General features: G+C 37.0%; 1 protein-coding gene across 1 annotated transcript in view; it reads left to right on the forward strand.

Annotated features, from left to right (window-relative positions):
- The window catches only part of prkci (protein kinase C, iota), a 28601-nt gene that overhangs the window by 6111 nt on the left and 5547 nt on the right, over positions 1-16943 (forward strand). The window contains exons 2-13 of the mRNA XM_066708935.1: positions 3830-3951; positions 7355-7444; positions 9630-9680; positions 10561-10646; positions 11220-11357; positions 11940-11994; positions 13128-13183; positions 14033-14209; positions 14974-15071; positions 15851-15937; positions 16191-16326; positions 16697-16784. Of these exons, the coding sequence (XP_066565032.1) occupies positions 3830-3951; positions 7355-7444; positions 9630-9680; positions 10561-10646; positions 11220-11357; positions 11940-11994; positions 13128-13183; positions 14033-14209; positions 14974-15071; positions 15851-15937; positions 16191-16326; positions 16697-16784 (1184 nt within the window). The remainder of the gene's footprint in view (positions 1-3829; positions 3952-7354; positions 7445-9629; positions 9681-10560; positions 10647-11219; positions 11358-11939; positions 11995-13127; positions 13184-14032; positions 14210-14973; positions 15072-15850; positions 15938-16190; positions 16327-16696; positions 16785-16943) is intronic.

Genomic DNA, 16943 nt, shown 5'->3' on the forward strand with positions numbered 1-16943 from the left:
TTACTCTTTGACCTGGCAAGGGCTGACAGCCTCTCTCAACAGTATAGCTTATTTCTATCATTTCAAATATAGCTTATTTTATCTTATTTCCGAGGCTCTGCATTTTGTTGTTGCCCTGCATCTTTTTGTTTAACAAATCTTGATGTGTTAGCATCCTTGACCAAGAGGTTATTCATTCATAAAGTCTATGTAGTAAGTAATTTAAATGTCTCTTGTTAATTAGTTACAATTTGCTTAGTAAGCTTGTTTGCCTTAATCAAGAAGGAAAGAACTGTCTTCTCTTTCTTGTACACAACCCATAAAATACCAAATGTAACTGTGACTGTTTGAGGAAACTTCTCCTGTCAGGCTCCCCTGCAGCTGCCAGAATAAAGAATCAACCTTCTACCACCTTCTCATGCGATTTTAATTACTTTTCAATGTAATTTCAAGCTTTTTTTTTTTTTTTTTTTGAAATGACAGAACTAGGAGTCTCAGGTAAATTAGTACAATTCCTGTGGTTTCAGAAGAAGGTTAAAATGTAGCATTGGCATAAATTTATAAATTACTTCAGTGTTCTGGGTTTCTATTGTAAACCTTTCTTGTGAATGGATTAGAAGCACCTTATGATTTTTTTGTTTTTAAATGTAGTAATATATGATGCACCTCAGCTTTAAACTGTCATTGCATGTTATGGCTTTTTCCACTTGTGGCTTTTCAATGCAGTGCCTTAATTCGGTTTATTCAAGATTACAAGAGCAAGAAAGGAAATAAGTCCTTGAGAGTATGCTTTTACAAAGCAAACAGCCAAGGATGTAAAGCAGAGATAAGATGGAATTTAGGCAGTAAAGCCCCCGCTGGGCCTGGTTGTTTGGAAAACCAGGCCTTACCAGAGCTAGGTTAAAATTAGTGTGGGGGGTTGGCCATGGTAAATGATTAATGATCCTAGTAAATATCAAGTAAGGGATACAGATAGGCCTGAAGCCAGCCACAGTCAGTCAGACAAAGTAACAATAGATGCCTCACAGTTGTTGCAGAAGTGTTGCTTTAGCATGTTTATTATTATTATATATTTTTTGTAATGTATAGCAGTTATAAAACATTAAACATTAAATAATAAGGATTTAAAATTTTCTTGATTTCCTTGGTTTCATAATGGGATGTGTATGCCATGAGCCACACTACTATAGTCTACTATTTTTTTTCTTTATTATGTTTATTAATGAGCATTCCACACTCCAATTAACCTACCAATTGTATGCGTACTACATTGCTGAGTTCACCTCGCTTAGGAAGACAAATGGTCTATAATGGATTGATTATCTTTACAATTGAGTTTGTATTTTAAATACTAATATCAAAACAAAACTGTTTTCTAACCACTAATTTCCATTGTTCCTGGTTGAGCCCCAGGTTAAATACTCCACTACAATGTAAAATTATAATTTCCCCTACTTTGTGGATCTTTCTCAAGCACTATGTTCCCAAAATGGTGTCACATTAGACATACCTGTTTGTGTACATTCCTATTGTGCAACACTGCTGTAGATTTGGAGAGTCCCCAAGAAGGTGAAATTGAGTAGATTGTCAAGGGCTGGTATATGTACACTTAACCTAATTGGAAGACACTACACAATAAATAATGCCACCAATGGCATCGGTTGGATCCTGCAGATCTGCGCCGAACTGCGCAAATCTTCGCTACAAGAACGGGACCACCTTTCTCCACAAACCATGCAGAAATTGATGTAATTGGATGATTAATTTGTTATTTTTATATTATTTTAGTTTTTCTTAAAAATGATTTAATAAAGCATTGACAATGCTAAAGTGTCGATCTAGAATTCTATACCTATGATTTTGACAGTGCTTTTCACAGATTAATTGTGTAATGGAAGTTGACATTCGCCTCCCCTAACAATGGGGGCAGCAGTAGTTTTCATTCAGCTTAAGCACGTCCCTCTTGATTTCTGCATTATCTTCTGTCTGACAGCCCAGCTTGCCTCGCCTCGCTGTGCGATTCTGCGCAGATTGCTGTGGGCGGGGCTTAGTGGCGTCATGCAGAAGCATTCTCAGCGCGACCCTTGTTTTGAAGTGAATGTGCATCAGCCAAATATTGAAAATTAATTCCATAAACAAACAAACGTGATCAATGCACAATGAATGAAGACGAGATGGATGAGAGTAGTGTCGGTGAAACTTAGTGACCCCAGTGAATCGGTCCTGAAGAAAGGTGCGTCGTTGATAGTGTGGACATGATTTGGTTTCAAGACAACTGACACAGAACAGGGAAACGTAATTCAATATCAGTTGTCCTATTATTTTTACTATATGAACAGTATGAAATGGCTATTAAAAATATCGTCATACTATAAAAAATATGAAAAATACCTTGATACTGTATGTTGGCCATATCGCCCAGCCTTATCCAGCAATAGTAGTAGTCAGTAGGGCTTCTAAAAGTTCACTATTCTTCTTAATTACCTAGACCCTAATAGTGTTGGAATTTTTCATTTGATTTTTGTTATTTTGTGTTTGTACACCAGCTTTTCTCCTCTGTGAACTATGGATTTTTGTCATTAATTACGCCTAGCACTGTGTCTGCAACTTTGGGTTCTGTAATGAAAGCAATGAAAGCACACGTGGGATCTGCCCTTTTGTTTAATGACCTGCTGTATTTGCTTTACTCAAAATCCAATGCAGGTGTTTGCTATTTCATAAACTGTGTTCTGACCTATGTGTATTAGAATAGATGGTAGAAGAAATGTCCTATCCACTACAGGGAGTTTGTGGGAGTTATTGTTTTCCAGATGGCATGCATGCTGTTGAGACCATGATGTAGTGTTATAAGCAATAACATTCATGTCTTTGTTTGTAGTCATACAGTATTGGCTATGCAGTGAAAAACATAATGGTTTCGGTTATCATGAGTAAGTAATGTTAGTTAAGGACCGGAGGCCTGGCCAGAGGTTTTGTTAATGAGTCATTTTAGGCATTGACTATCACCGGAAATGTCGGAACTCTGCTGTGCTTTACTGTACTATGTAGCCTACCAATTTCATGAAGATGAATAAATATGTATTTAAGGCACTGATTACTCGGCATCACAGGTGTCAGTTCTCCCTTTGAAACTTTCTACTGTCTAATTTTACTAATGCACAATGCACACACTGTACAGTTCTCCTTACCCTTGTTTGTACAGTATCCTGTAAATGAAATAAAGAAGTGACTTGTTCACTGAAAAGTTATATAATTTGTTTTAATCTTCTCTTTCTTGCTGCTTTTGTATTCTCCCCCTTAACACTTGATTTGATATGAAAAATCCAGAAAATCTGTAAATTCACAACTTAATTTCCCTTGGTCGTTCCACATTTGTTGCATTTTGTCTTTTTCGATCATGTACATTTTCCAATAACTTTGGTGATTGTCTATCGTGAATAAATCTGCCTCTCATCAGGCAAACTACTGCTCAGGAGCCTCTGCTGATGTACAGTAGATTGCCATGTTGTTGTGAGCTTCTGTGATTGCATTAAACTCCTTGCCCCAGTGTATCTGACAATAACCGAGCACTCGCTGCCACATCCAGTGCTCCAGGTTCATGCTGTCACTTTCACCACTGGAGTTAACACCCTCAATTTGCCATCAGACTCCGTAATTGCTTCGTATAGACAGTTGCCTCTGGGATTACCCACAGCCCAGATTGTGTCTTTTTACTTTTAAAGAACAATAGACATAAGCTCAATCAAACTAACCAATACAATAATTAACCATTTTGAGTTGAATTCACCAGAAATTAACAATACTGCTCATAAACTGTTAATAGGAACTGTGCCGGCTTGTTCTTTTCCAGGGACATCATGATAACCCATTTTGAGCCGTCCATCTCCTTCGAAGGGCTGTACACTGAAGTCAGGGACATGTGCTGCATGGATAATGAGCAGCTCTTCACGATGAAGTGGATTGATGAAGAAGGTATCTGACTGTGTTATGTTTGCCACTTACAAGTAGAATTGTTCTGGAACATCTCTAATTTCCAGGGTTAGCATTCTAGTTTATTTCAGAATTTCATTATTAATATTTATAAGGTTGCAAACAAGATGAGACTATATGGCCCATCCTCCTTGTTCGAGTGCTAGTAGCATCAATCGGTTTTGTTTCCACTTTCAACTACATGGTAGGTTAAAAGGGGGAGGTAAGTGCTTATATTTGTAAAATACAGATTGACATGTGGAAGTTAATATGCATTTTGTGACTCACAGTTAACATTTGTTCAATATTTCTGCAAAGATATGAAGATGTCCAGTGTGAAGGAAACAACCAACCTAAAGTAGGCGTATAAGTATTAAAACCAGAAATACAGACAAATAGCATTTCTCCTTAGGCTTTACTTGCATATTTTGGGAAATGGAACATTTAGCCTACACTTTTTTTTTTTCATACTTTCAGTTCAAAATTAAATTAAGAAAAAATGACTATCTTTGTTATTAAATAGATATTTCATTTTATATGTCCTTTTCATTTTATTTATTTCATTTGATTTTGTGCTGGCAGCAGATCAAATAATAAAATGCAGAATTGTAGAATCATACATTTATTTGATTTCTGTACAAATGAATATGTTCTTGTGTTTCTTTTTCACTGTTGACAATATGAGCCTTCTCTTTAACTAGGTGCTGTGTGGTTTTTGATCAACATAGATCTCTGAGATTTCCCCTCAGGCAGTGTTTAAACATGGTTATGAATTACAGTAAATTAGCAGAGAGAATGTGAAACTCAGCTCATAGGGTCTAGCCAATTCTAGATTGTGTACAGAAACTTCTAATAAGTTGTCAGTAGTCATTCCTTAGTTACCAGCGTTTCAGCCCACACATTGAAAAAACTAAAATCATAGCAGCTGTTTCAGATTGTCTGGAAAAAAAATCCTTCCATCTGTAAAGTGTTTCAATATCCAAACCTACAGTATTAACTTGTAATGTTTTTTCTTATCTTTGAACTGGTTAAATCCTCAATATCATAAAAAGTGTTGGTTATATTTGAGTATTGTTTCCTAATAGTGCATACAGTGGATTGCATAAGTATTCACCCCCCAAGGACTTTTGGATGTTTTGTTTGTTTTAGAAACTTGAACTAATATTGATATGAAATGTGATTTTCTTTCACTGATCTACACAAAGTATTACATAATTTTGATGTTGGAAAATAAATATTATCTTTTTTTAATTAACTCCAAATAAAAAATGGAAACGTCTGGATTGCATAAGTATTCACCCCCTTTGCTATGACACACTTAAATAAGCTGTTGCAGACAATTGCCTTGAGAAGTTACATAATTAGTTGAATAGATTCCACCTGTGTCCAGATAGTGTCTCATGATCTCTGATTTAAATACACCTGTTTCTGGAAGGCCCCAGAATATATCAGAAAGCATATCCTTAAACAACCACACCAATAAGACCAAAACAAATCGGAGAGAAAGTTCTGGAAAATCACCAATCAGGGGTGATTGGGGCTATAAACAAAAATATCCAAAACTTTGAACATCCCCCGGAACACAGTTAAGTCCTTTCTTAAATAAAAATAAGTTTAATGACTGGACACTTTTCACCAAGACAATGATCATAAACACACAGCCAAGGCTACACTGGAGTGGTTTTAAAAAAAGGAAGCTGAGTGTCCCAAAATGGCCCATTTGCCTGTGGCAAAACTTGAAAGTTGCAGAAAAATTGGCAAAAATTATAGGAACCAGATGTCAGTGCAAAACTGTTAGACTTATCCAAAAAGACTTGCAGCTGTAATTGCTGCCAAAGGTGGTTCTACCAAATAATGACTCAGGGGTGTGAATACTTACGTAACTAATTTTTGTTTAAGTTTTTAGTAACTTTTTTTTTTTTTCACAATCAAAACATTTTGCACCTTCAAGGTGTTGTATATGTGATGTTAATGGAGTGATTCCCAATTATATCAATTTTCATTCCAGATTCAAATAAATCCTTATGTAATCCACTGTATCTTTAAAAGTGGAAGTATACCTGTAATTTTCTTTTCTTAGGTTTTTTAGTCTACAGTTGTAGGATTGGAATCTAAACAGCTTGGGCAACTTGAAATTCAATGTGAAAAGAGGTCACCAAATAAAACAAATTAATCATATGTGTATTTACTGTGACAATATGATTGCTGATGGCAATTCATTCAGGAAATGCCTAGGCTAATACAAGTTAAGTTTGTGATGAATCTCAAGATGAAGGACACAGATCTTATGGAAGACTGCGCTTTTGTTAGCAGATTCAGTGGATGTTTACCTTCTTCAAGAACCAGGCACAACCAGCATGCTAAGCAAACCACTCCGCTGACAGCTTTGAAAGACAGATCTTGAAAAGCATTTGAGAGAGAGAGTATGAATCGGAGGTGATTGCTGTTTTCCAAGTGCCTCCACAGTGACCTGTATGCAGGGATTAACAAGACATGCCTATGGGTGTAATCAGTGAAAATTAGTTGTTTGCCAGTTTTCATGGATCATCTAGGATTCTGTCTTCAGCTCACTCATTTTAAATGCATGGAAGCTATTGCTTGAGCTTTCCACAGAGGGGAAAAAGAAACAAGGTCCACTCCAAACTCTTGGTTTGTTTATGTTCCAGTCGATGAATTCATGTGTTTTATCAAAATGAGATGCTTTAGTACCTCGAGTCTAATGGCAATGAGTCCCTGGTGCCCTTAACTTAAAACCGGAAATGATATTTACTTGACATCAGGGAGCAATATTCAGGATTATATGTCAGTCATTCACCATCAACACCAGCAGTAAATTGCATTGTACTGTAAGGCCACTGTAATTGACTTATTTTTTTTGTACATATGAAATTGTTAAAGTTGTTTATAGCTTTCTCCTTTTCAACATTAATGTTTAACATGCAGGATTTACCATAACACCAGTTTGAAATTAAACCATGTCTTTTTGAAATTGGAGGTTTAAACCTGCAAGCGATCTACCTTATCTGCTCTTGCTAATAGTACTGCAATGGGTTAAGACTCCATGCAATTTATTTAGAAAACCTGAGGGTTAGCCTAGATTAAATAAGAGTCTCCCGATGCCTCTTTCTCTCTCTCCTGATTTGAATAAAATAAATTAAGCACAGGTTATAGTTTTAAGATGGACAACATTTAAGTCAGGAAAAAAATGAAATCTTGAGGTCTAATTAGCTGAAACTGTTCAGAGTTCACCTACCAGAATAAATGTGCTTCTTGAAAATCAATGTCAAAAAACGAGAGCTGAAGTTTATCTTGATTTGGTTGTGCAAGTGCTTAAAGACAACTTTAACAACAGGAGAGAAGGACTTTTAAATGCAATACAGTAACCATACATATTTTGTTATTGCAGGAGACCCCTGCACTGTGTCTTCTCAGCTGGAGTTGGAGGAAGCGCTACGTCTCTATGAACTGAACAAAGACTCCGAGCTGATCATTCATGGTAAATCATTGCTGCACACTTGGATACATTTTGCATATGTACAAACCATCTCTAAATTGGCATGTACAGTTCTGCTTATAAGGTCTCCATTGAAACAGATTTTTTGGAATTTTAAAGGGTAAAATACAATTTTATATTTACTTCATACATACATATTTGGGGCCTAGTGTTTACTTCTAAGAAATTGGTGGCAACTGGTTTTACACTGATACAATTATTTCTGTATCATTGTTTTCTGGATTTCACTTTAACAGATGTCAAAGATGCATTAAGATACATTAGCACAATTGAATCTGAGATGGCGGTCTGTGTACTTTTAATTTTAACTGTCACTTAAACAGTTTTATCATATAACAATGGTAGTTTTATGTTGTGTTGAGGCACAGTCACTGGGCACACAAACCGTGAAGGCCAAAAATTCTAGCAATAAGATTTACCGATTTACTTTTTGTTTTATTTTTTATTTATGTTCAGGTAGTGGTGTTCTTTCTTTTGGAAATTGCTCTTTTCTTTTTTCTTGTCTGTTGCCTTTAACCTAGTCAACTAATTATAAGAAACTACAATCAGCTAACTTCTAGCAAAAAATCTACAACACAAGAATGCACTTACTTCAATGGTGAACCAAAATCTATTCTAAGATAAAGCAGATGCAAACAAAATGAAGGATTGTTTACATAAATAGCAAGCACGGAGATCAAATAATTAGACCAAAGGTGCTTGGGATCTTTTATTCTGTAGTATAGTATAGTCTAATAATAATTGTGTAATTTACATTTCCACCAAGTTGTAACCTAGTTTAGCTATATTTGCATCCTAAGAGATTTTTCACTCACTTTGCCCTCATCTGCTATGGCAGTCCCTCTCAGCCTCCATCTTTCAGGGATCCTGTAATGCGGAGTTACAACTGGCCCACTCCGTCATGCCTCCATTAATTAGTTATGTAGCATTGTTTTAAGTGAGAGTGTTATGATTGTCTGAGGACCTTTTTTCTTTAAAATCACCTACGAGCCTCAGTCCTCTTGAGTGCTCTGTTTTGTAATTAGTTTAGAGGTCTAGGCAATCTGTATTGCTACATTGTCCTTGAGTTCATTACAAAAGCTCTCAATATTTGCTAAATGAGAAAATGTTCCATCTGTTATGTTATCAACTGGCCATATTTGTAATGGTGAAATGAAATAATAGGAATGAGGTTAGCAAGGTTGGAATGGAGGCTAGTGTTTGAAGAAATACAGTTGGAACTATCATCTGTGGACTATAATTCAGAGGAAACTGTCAATTTATTTGGGAACTTCAATAGTCAATAATAAAGTGTCAGCATACAATTAATAAAATATAAATTTCTTAGCAGATGCCCTGGATCTGATAAAATACATATAATAATAAAACGCTGGATGAGAATGGGGTTGTGAAATCTTTCCTCGCTGTACAGGATCTTGCTTTGAGTTGTCTTTGTAAGGTTGCACAGTTCTTTCATGGGTATTCCTCAGAGATGCTGGACTTCTGTGCGCTTAAATATAATGGGAATATTGATAAAGAATATAGCAGGTCACAGAAGTCAAGAACTAGAAGGTTTAAATAAAATAATGTTGGTCATGTTGAAGCATTAATTAGAAGCCAGATAATCCTCAGTCCTGTACTCCTACACAGACAGCTGACCCCTGGGCAAAACTGCTGATATTATGGAGTGACCTCGATATAGTCTCTCTCTAATAAGAGTTTGTGAAGAAATCCTAACACAATTCAGCACAGAAGCTTGTAGACACAGCCTAAGGAACAGAAATTTCCCAATGTGGTTTTCCAAAAGGAACCCAACAAACCTCAACCAAGCATTTTGTGGTAACCTCTTGTTTGGTTTTTATTGAGAGAGGGCTAATTTGTGTGCTTTGACATATTTTATAGTAATAATTTTATTATAGAAGGAGGTTTGGAAGAAAAGCTTAATTGAATTCCAAGATAATCTTCACGAATCAAATAAATTCAGTGAGTAACAGTGAATTCCTGGTCCTGGTTAGATGAAGTAGAAGTTTGATTACAAAGCATTAATCAACATCAAATTGATTAGTAAAATGCAGCACTAGATGTGATGTTGGTCTACCTAAAAATAGCCTTGTCTATTATTGTCAGGTCTGTAGCTATTCACCACACAGCATTAAGGTTGGAATAACAATAACTCTTATTTCTTTAGTGTTTCCATGTGTTCCTGAGAAGCCTGGGATGCCCTGTGCTGGAGAAGACAGTAAGTACAGCTGCTGTTCTGCCACAGCTTCATATTCCCTGATGAAAGTTCACCCCCAGTGAATGCTTCCCATTTCTTTAAAATGCCAATTTGAATGTGTTAATACCCCTGTCTGCAAATGGAGCTCCTTCTAGGTTTGTTTGTAATGTTCAATGCATTGATTTCTTACACTAACAGAAGATTTTGTAATGCAAAAGTACATAGCTTGTAAGTTTAACTCGGTGAAACCCCATTCCCTTGAATTATGATTGAATTTATTCAACTACATAATTAAAATGCCTGGAGGTAAGTTTGCCCATTTTGGGAGTTTCTGGCTTCTGTAATCCAGCTCTATTTTTTAGGTGAGAATGTCTGCCTGTAACTGGATGAGAGAACCTTTTTTCAGACCTGTCTCCCATTTACACTGTGCCTGTAAATGAGTAGGACTTAATCGCACCAATCTAATATGCTAATTTAGTATGAATTTGCTGCATGAATAAGTGTGGGAGACCCATCTGCGTTCATTTTCCTGAAGTGTCTTTCTGTACATTCAGGGAAAAGCCTTGTAGAGTTCATTTTGTCTTTTTAATTTGGTATTATACCAGCAAACGCCCTCAAGCAAGACTATCTTTGACTTGGTTTAAATTGAATGTCATGAAGTCATGTTTCTGGAGTTCACATGCAATGTTCAAACTGCTATCATTGTATGGGCAACACAAATGGCTTGAGGGGGCTTTAAATAAAGCTGTAGGATGTTTATTCTATTTTTTTCCTTTGAAGACAATAGTAGAGTCACTGCAATAAGTGTTTGTCCTGCATTGGGGTGGTAAATGGGGCATTGCCCACTCTATATTTGGGACTTAAATTGACCAGAATGTAACCTAATGACTTGTCTGCACAGAATCTATATACCGTAGAGGAGCACGTCGTTGGAGGAAGCTATACTGTGCCAATGGACACACCTTCCAGGCCAAGAGATTCAACAGGGTGATTATATGTTATACATTTTCTACACTTGAATGGACAACATTGTTTTTCCTCTCCAGAGTTTGGTTGGCTAGTGTGTAGTTTCTGACATTTTGATTGTCAATCTTTGTCATCAATGAATGTCTAACCCTGGATGTATCGTTTAATTTTTTTCCCCATGTTCTTTAAAACGTATATAGTGTCTTGTCTGTCAAGCTGTACAGAAGTTATTAATTAATTCATGCATTTATGCATGTTATTTTTTATTTATTATCTTTGAAGTGTGTATCTCGGAATTATTTCTGAATGCAGTTAATTGAAAGGTAATTGAAATTGCAAAGGTTTCAAAGTACATTCACAGCCATAATCATAATACAGCTGTCCTTACAGTTAAATGGAAATACAACCTTCCTGGTTGTGTGTTTTATCCCTGTACATCTGCGAACTGTGCTTTATTGGAATTCTTCCGTTTGATGATTTGAGTAGCTGCACAAGCCCCAGCTTTGTTTTCACTATTCCATTGAGTTGACTTATTGTTGTCATGCTCATGAGTGTATTGACTTGTTATGGGGGTTGTTTTTCCCTGCTGTTTAGCGAGCACACTGTGCTATTTGTACAGACCGGATCTGGGGCCTCGGGCGGCAGGGATACAAGTGCATTAACTGCAAGCTTCTGGTCCATAAGAAATGCCACAAACTTGTCACCATAGAGTGTGGAAGACATATGATACAGGTCAGTGTTTCGTCTTGTGCTTCACACCATACAAAGAGTGTACACAACACAAGTATTTTTGAATTTGAATTTTTGAGTCAGATGGTCTATAGGAGGAGAGCATGAACGTTTGAAATTGATTTTGTCTTTCATTGTACTTCTTAACTTAATGTATTCGGTACCTCTTTGGGATGTGAATGCTTCTCCAATCTCTGACAGATGCGGACAAAGTTCACCTTTGAAATGTTGGTGATTGGGCCTTTTTATACTTTTTTAAAAGCCTACATTTATGTTGAAGTCCTATCTCAATGTGTTGGCACTTAGAAGCTGAATTTATAAAGATTCAAGGATTCTCACAAAGCAGAAATGGTTGTAGTTCATGTTGTTCGATTTTACATTATAATACATTGTAAGTATGAAAATAGATCTAAGAATCACTTAGAAAAAATGTAAGGCATTGAAACCTGTTTTATAAAACAAGAGACGAGCGCTTTGTCAGTTCAGTTCCAAATCCTTGCATTGTATTCAGAAACCGTTCTTATTTTTCTAGGAGGTAAATTTGTTTTGTTTTGTAAAACACTATCTCTAATGCTCTTTGTCTAGGAACCTATTATGCCTATGGGACCACATTCTACTCCATCTGATCACTTAGAGCCAGGTACCATTTTAATATTTTTTTTCCTTTAACAGTCTTTTATAGACCTGAATGATCCTGTATATTCTCTTTTCTGCACCCATGCTTTTACAGTTTTAAAATGTAAATAGTTTTTTCTGTCAGTTTAAAGCTTTTTCTGTCAGTTTAATGCATATAAAGTTTAATCTCAAGTTCTTCTGGTGTTTCTTCAAGGGGTTTTCTGATTCTTTAGATGTGCTATGAACATGAATGAACTATAGGGGTTGATCCTGCATTTAATGTAGTAGCATTGTATACCTGTCACCTGTGTTAACATGCAGTCCAGTGTCTGAGAGGACATTGAGAATTCTTTGTGGGATTGTGGAATGAGGTTCAAGACTCTTAAAAGGGGATAAGCACAATTAAAGAAAGCATACAACCTCTCACATGAAAGTGAATTGAAATATGCTGACCTCAGTGGCCTATCTTTTTGACCACTTTTTATCTGATCTTGCAGTCAACCTCACAAAGCCTACACTGTTTCACAGAAATTATTGACTTCTGTAAAAAGACAAAGATTTGCAAAAGTGGGGATCCAGTAGTTCACAACAATCCCACAATGCAATCAAAGGTCGGATACAACTGCATGGGACGATAGTGTTCTACTTCACTGAACCATGCCAAAAGCCTGTCCCTGAGATAAACCTTCAAATATAATAGGAGAGGATACAGACTTCTTCCTGATAGTTATTGAGTAGTGTAGGCACTCCAGACTTAATTGATCCACATTGGAAATGGCCATGACACAGAGGTTAGGAGCAATCCACAGTCATTGGTTAAAGTCACACAACACGCTATCCGAGTCGGTCATATGCAACTCCTGCTCATGTCAAACGGCTCCCCAGAAACCTGAAATAAAAAGCCATGACCTGTAAAATAAATGAGCTGTCTGAATGATGTTTTAAGGACTTGTCATAAACAGGTTACAACATGTTTATCCATAGTTTTGTTCTCAAATTACAAACATTAAAACAAGGTGCTTTTGTATTTTTACACCGTTTTCAGATTGTGTAATACATAATGGGGATACGTAACGCATTTAACTGTGGTGCACCAGTGTAAGAAATGCAGTAGTTGTTCAGTTTATCCCATTGACTTTGGTTCCTGCTTATTTGCAGTTATTCCATACAAATCAAGCCATGAAAGTCTAAACCATGTCGGAGAAGAAAAAGAGGTGAGATGCTGATATTTCTACAGTGAAATGTGAAGGGGGGAAAAAAGGATATTATATTTTGCAAATGTTTTCCTGCATACTGACTTTAGACAGATTATTAGTAAGACTGTAGAAGCAGGAACAATAAATGATTTCTGGTTTTGTGGAACATTTTATATTGAATATTAATGGCATTGTATTGAAAAACTATTTAATTGACTGAAAAACATGGAGGGAAGAAAATAAATAATATTCTGAAAACAGCATTTCTTGAACACATTTTTTGGAAACTGACCTTTTCAGAATGTATTATTTTTTGGAAGATCATGTCATTTAAACATACTGACTGTCAAAGATTACAGCAGTCAGCTTTATTACATTCATCTCAATCTTTATTAATTCTCTCCAGGGTTGGGTGTCCTAGCAATTGATGTTTGTTTCCCTACTTATTTCCTTTGAAATAACGTTTTTCCTGCCATGTAGAGTGAGATTTGCCAATCGCTACAATAAAGGAACACTGACAGGCAGAGAAATTAGCAGATTAGTGCTTTCTGGCACGTGAATCCACATTGGAAAAGCCTGCTGTCCATTCTGCAGCCTAAATTGTCAATTAAAAACCTGTTTCCCAACATAAGTCCTGAAACGTTTCATAAAAAGAGCCAGCGAAATGTCAGACAAATTAAAACGGTAGGTCAAGCTTTGCAGTAATAGGGCTGGAGATGCACTGTGTGTATTAAAGCCTTGCGCTATTGATTTCCATTACTGCAGCTAATAAAATAACATTTACATCACTGTTAACGCAATTGATTGATTAACAGGCTAATTCTGAACATTCATGATGGCTAACCTCTGTGTGTTTCACCATCATAGGCTATGAGCAGCAGAGAAAGTGGGAAGGTTCCGTCCAGTTTAGGCCTGGCCGACTTTGATTTGATCCGTGTCATTGGCCGAGGAAGCTATGCCAAGGTGCTCTTGGTCCGACTAAAGAAAACCGAACGCATCTACGCCATGAAAGTGGTGAAGAAGGAGCTGGTCAATGACGACGAGGTAAAACCAACAAAATCCTTTCCCTTCCTTCCACAGATTGTACGAGTACTTTCTTTATGGCTTTAGCTTCTGTATGTTGTCTGCATCTCTCCCATGCTAGTATTAATGTATTCTAGGGAAGAGTGAAAAAACTAAGGTTCGATTCCCATTTTATTTTTCCCCATTTATCAAGCTGACACCTTATAATCCCACCTCAACCAATTCAATTCAATTCAGATCACCAGATCACGATCCACACAGTCACTTTGAAAGGTGGAGAGGAAGTGATTGAAAAGCTCATGAACTGAGTCTGAACTGACTTGAAGGGAGAGGAATTGGTAGAGCTCTGATTAGAAGGACTCATCTGGATAAATAAAGGGTGAATGCAATCTTTTTAACAGCACTTGCAATGACCGGCCTTGTTAATTACTCATGAGTGATGGTGTTCATGTGCAGAACTTGTACGATACAAGTTGCATTTTTTGTGAATCCTCTGTCATTCCCTCACCTGTCAAGTTTGCATCTGTCCAGCCTTGAAGTTGTCTTCCCCTCTTGCAGACTGAGATAGGTGGTCAGTCCTCATCCCCTTCAAATGCATGTCCTTTGTTCTGAGTTCGCTGTCCTGTCACTTATCATTTTGGTAGCCCCATTGACATAGACAGGATATGCCAAAAGCAAGGCTGAAGTCTCTTATGTGGCTGAAGTGGATTACATGTAATGCCCTTCAGAAATGCCCCTTCCCCTTTTCATATATATTTTTTTTCTTTCCCTCTCCTGGTTTGTAGGACATTGATTGGGTTCAGACAGAGAAACACGTGTTCGAGCAAGCATCTAACCACCCCTTCCTTGTGGGCCTGCATTCGTGCTTCCAGACAGAGAGCAGGTAACCCCCAAAACTTCACTGCTGGAGCAATGTTTTATAGAAATGCACCACACCTGGCACATTCAGATGACTCACTGTCAACTTATTGTTCATCTCAATGAACCTTTGATACTTAGCCCTACCTCTGTGTATATGTGAGTGTGTGGCTTTTTATGCTGCATCATACACGTTCTGCCAAAACCCACCCAAATTACACAATGCAGTGTTCACCAAGTGTGGGAAAGGATGCGGTTCAAAAACCTGGTATTGAATTTCTTGGAAGTTGGCAGTGCCAGTTCTGCTTTTGTCATCTCAAAGGCCCCTCAGCATAAATTGAATGTAGTGTTCAGTGCAGTGATCCTGTACTTGAATTCATAGAGAAATATCTTCAAAGCTGTTCTTACCAATGAATCAATATAATCAATTTTATACAAATATAAAAAAAAGTAGATAATCTAGATTTACGAGCTGTATTGCTTTGTCCTGTTCTATAGAAACACTGATGCTAGCTATATGCTTATCCGTATGTATATTGTTTTATTTGCTCTTCATTCATTATGTAGTCACGTTATTGGTATTTGTGTATTTTTAGTCCAAGATTAACTAAAGCTTCAACTCAATTACCAGTCGCAATCTACAAACTTTGTAAAGAACAGGTTTTCATTGGTTAGAAATAAGAAGCCTCAGACAAAAAAGTGAGCCTCAATTAAGGGGGTTGAGTGTTTGTTTCCATCGTGGATTGTGTGAGTTTTATAGTGACCTTTCTGTAAAGTACATTTTTCCTCTTTGTTCTCACCCAGGCTGTTCTTTGTTATTGAGTATGTGAACGGCGGGGATTTGATGTTTCATATGCAGCGACAAAGAAAGCTTCCTGAAGAGCATGCCAGGTAGAAGGAGTTCATTATTTTTTATTAGGGAATTGTGGATTTCTTAGGCCTACTGCACTCTCCCCTGCTTATTATTCACCCAAGCCAGCCTACTTGGACTCGATATGGTTTCATAAGCCTGAATCTGCTGATTAAGTTCAGGGGATATGGGCTTTATCTGTTTTGTTACTTTAAGTGTACAGCTGGATTTGTGTGTTATGAATAACTGCAGTTATTGTGAACAGTGAATAGAAGTATTTATATTCCCTCTCAGGTTTTATTCAGCAGAAATCAGCCTGGCATTAAACTACCTTCATGAGCGAGGCATCATCTACAGAGACCTGAAACTGGACAATGTTTTACTAGAATCCGAGGGACACATCAAACTCACAGACTATGGCATGTGTAAGGTGTGTGAGCAGTCCATTGAGGCAAAGCCCTTTCTCTCTTACATCTTCATTGATCACCTTAATTGAGCATGACAAACTAGATTCCTAACTGCCTAATTAAAATATTTAAAGATTTTTTGAAAAATGTCTATAAGACCTTAAGAAGGGTCGTATATCTGTATAAAAACAAACCCAAAACACATGCCATATAGTGTCTCTTATTGTTCTTAAAATATGTCTTTTGATATTAAGTCCATTCTTATAAGAAAAATCAATCATTCAAATAAAGGACTGATGAGGCACAGTTTCCTAGACATCCAATTAAAGGACTCTGGGATAAGATGCATTGCTGCCTGTGGGGACGAGTGTTGATTGGACATTTCTCTCTCAGGAAGGACTACGACCTGGAGACACCACCAGCACTTTCTGCGGCACTCCTAATTACATCGCCCCGGAGATCCTGAGAGGAGAGGATTATGGTAATTATTTACAGCTGTTCTCTGTAAAAAATACCTTCATTTACAAAGCCAGGTGTAAATTGTTCAAACTGTTTTGCATTGCTTAGATCGGCTGTCACTGTTAAAACCAGAAACAAATTGTCGAGCTGGAGGATTACAAATCTGTAGCAAAGTGAAATC

The sequence above is a fragment of the Amia ocellicauda genome, chromosome 7 (genome assembly GCF_036373705.1).
Source record: "Amia ocellicauda isolate fAmiCal2 chromosome 7, fAmiCal2.hap1, whole genome shotgun sequence".
Classification (NCBI taxonomy): domain Eukaryota; kingdom Metazoa; phylum Chordata; class Actinopteri; order Amiiformes; family Amiidae; genus Amia; species Amia ocellicauda.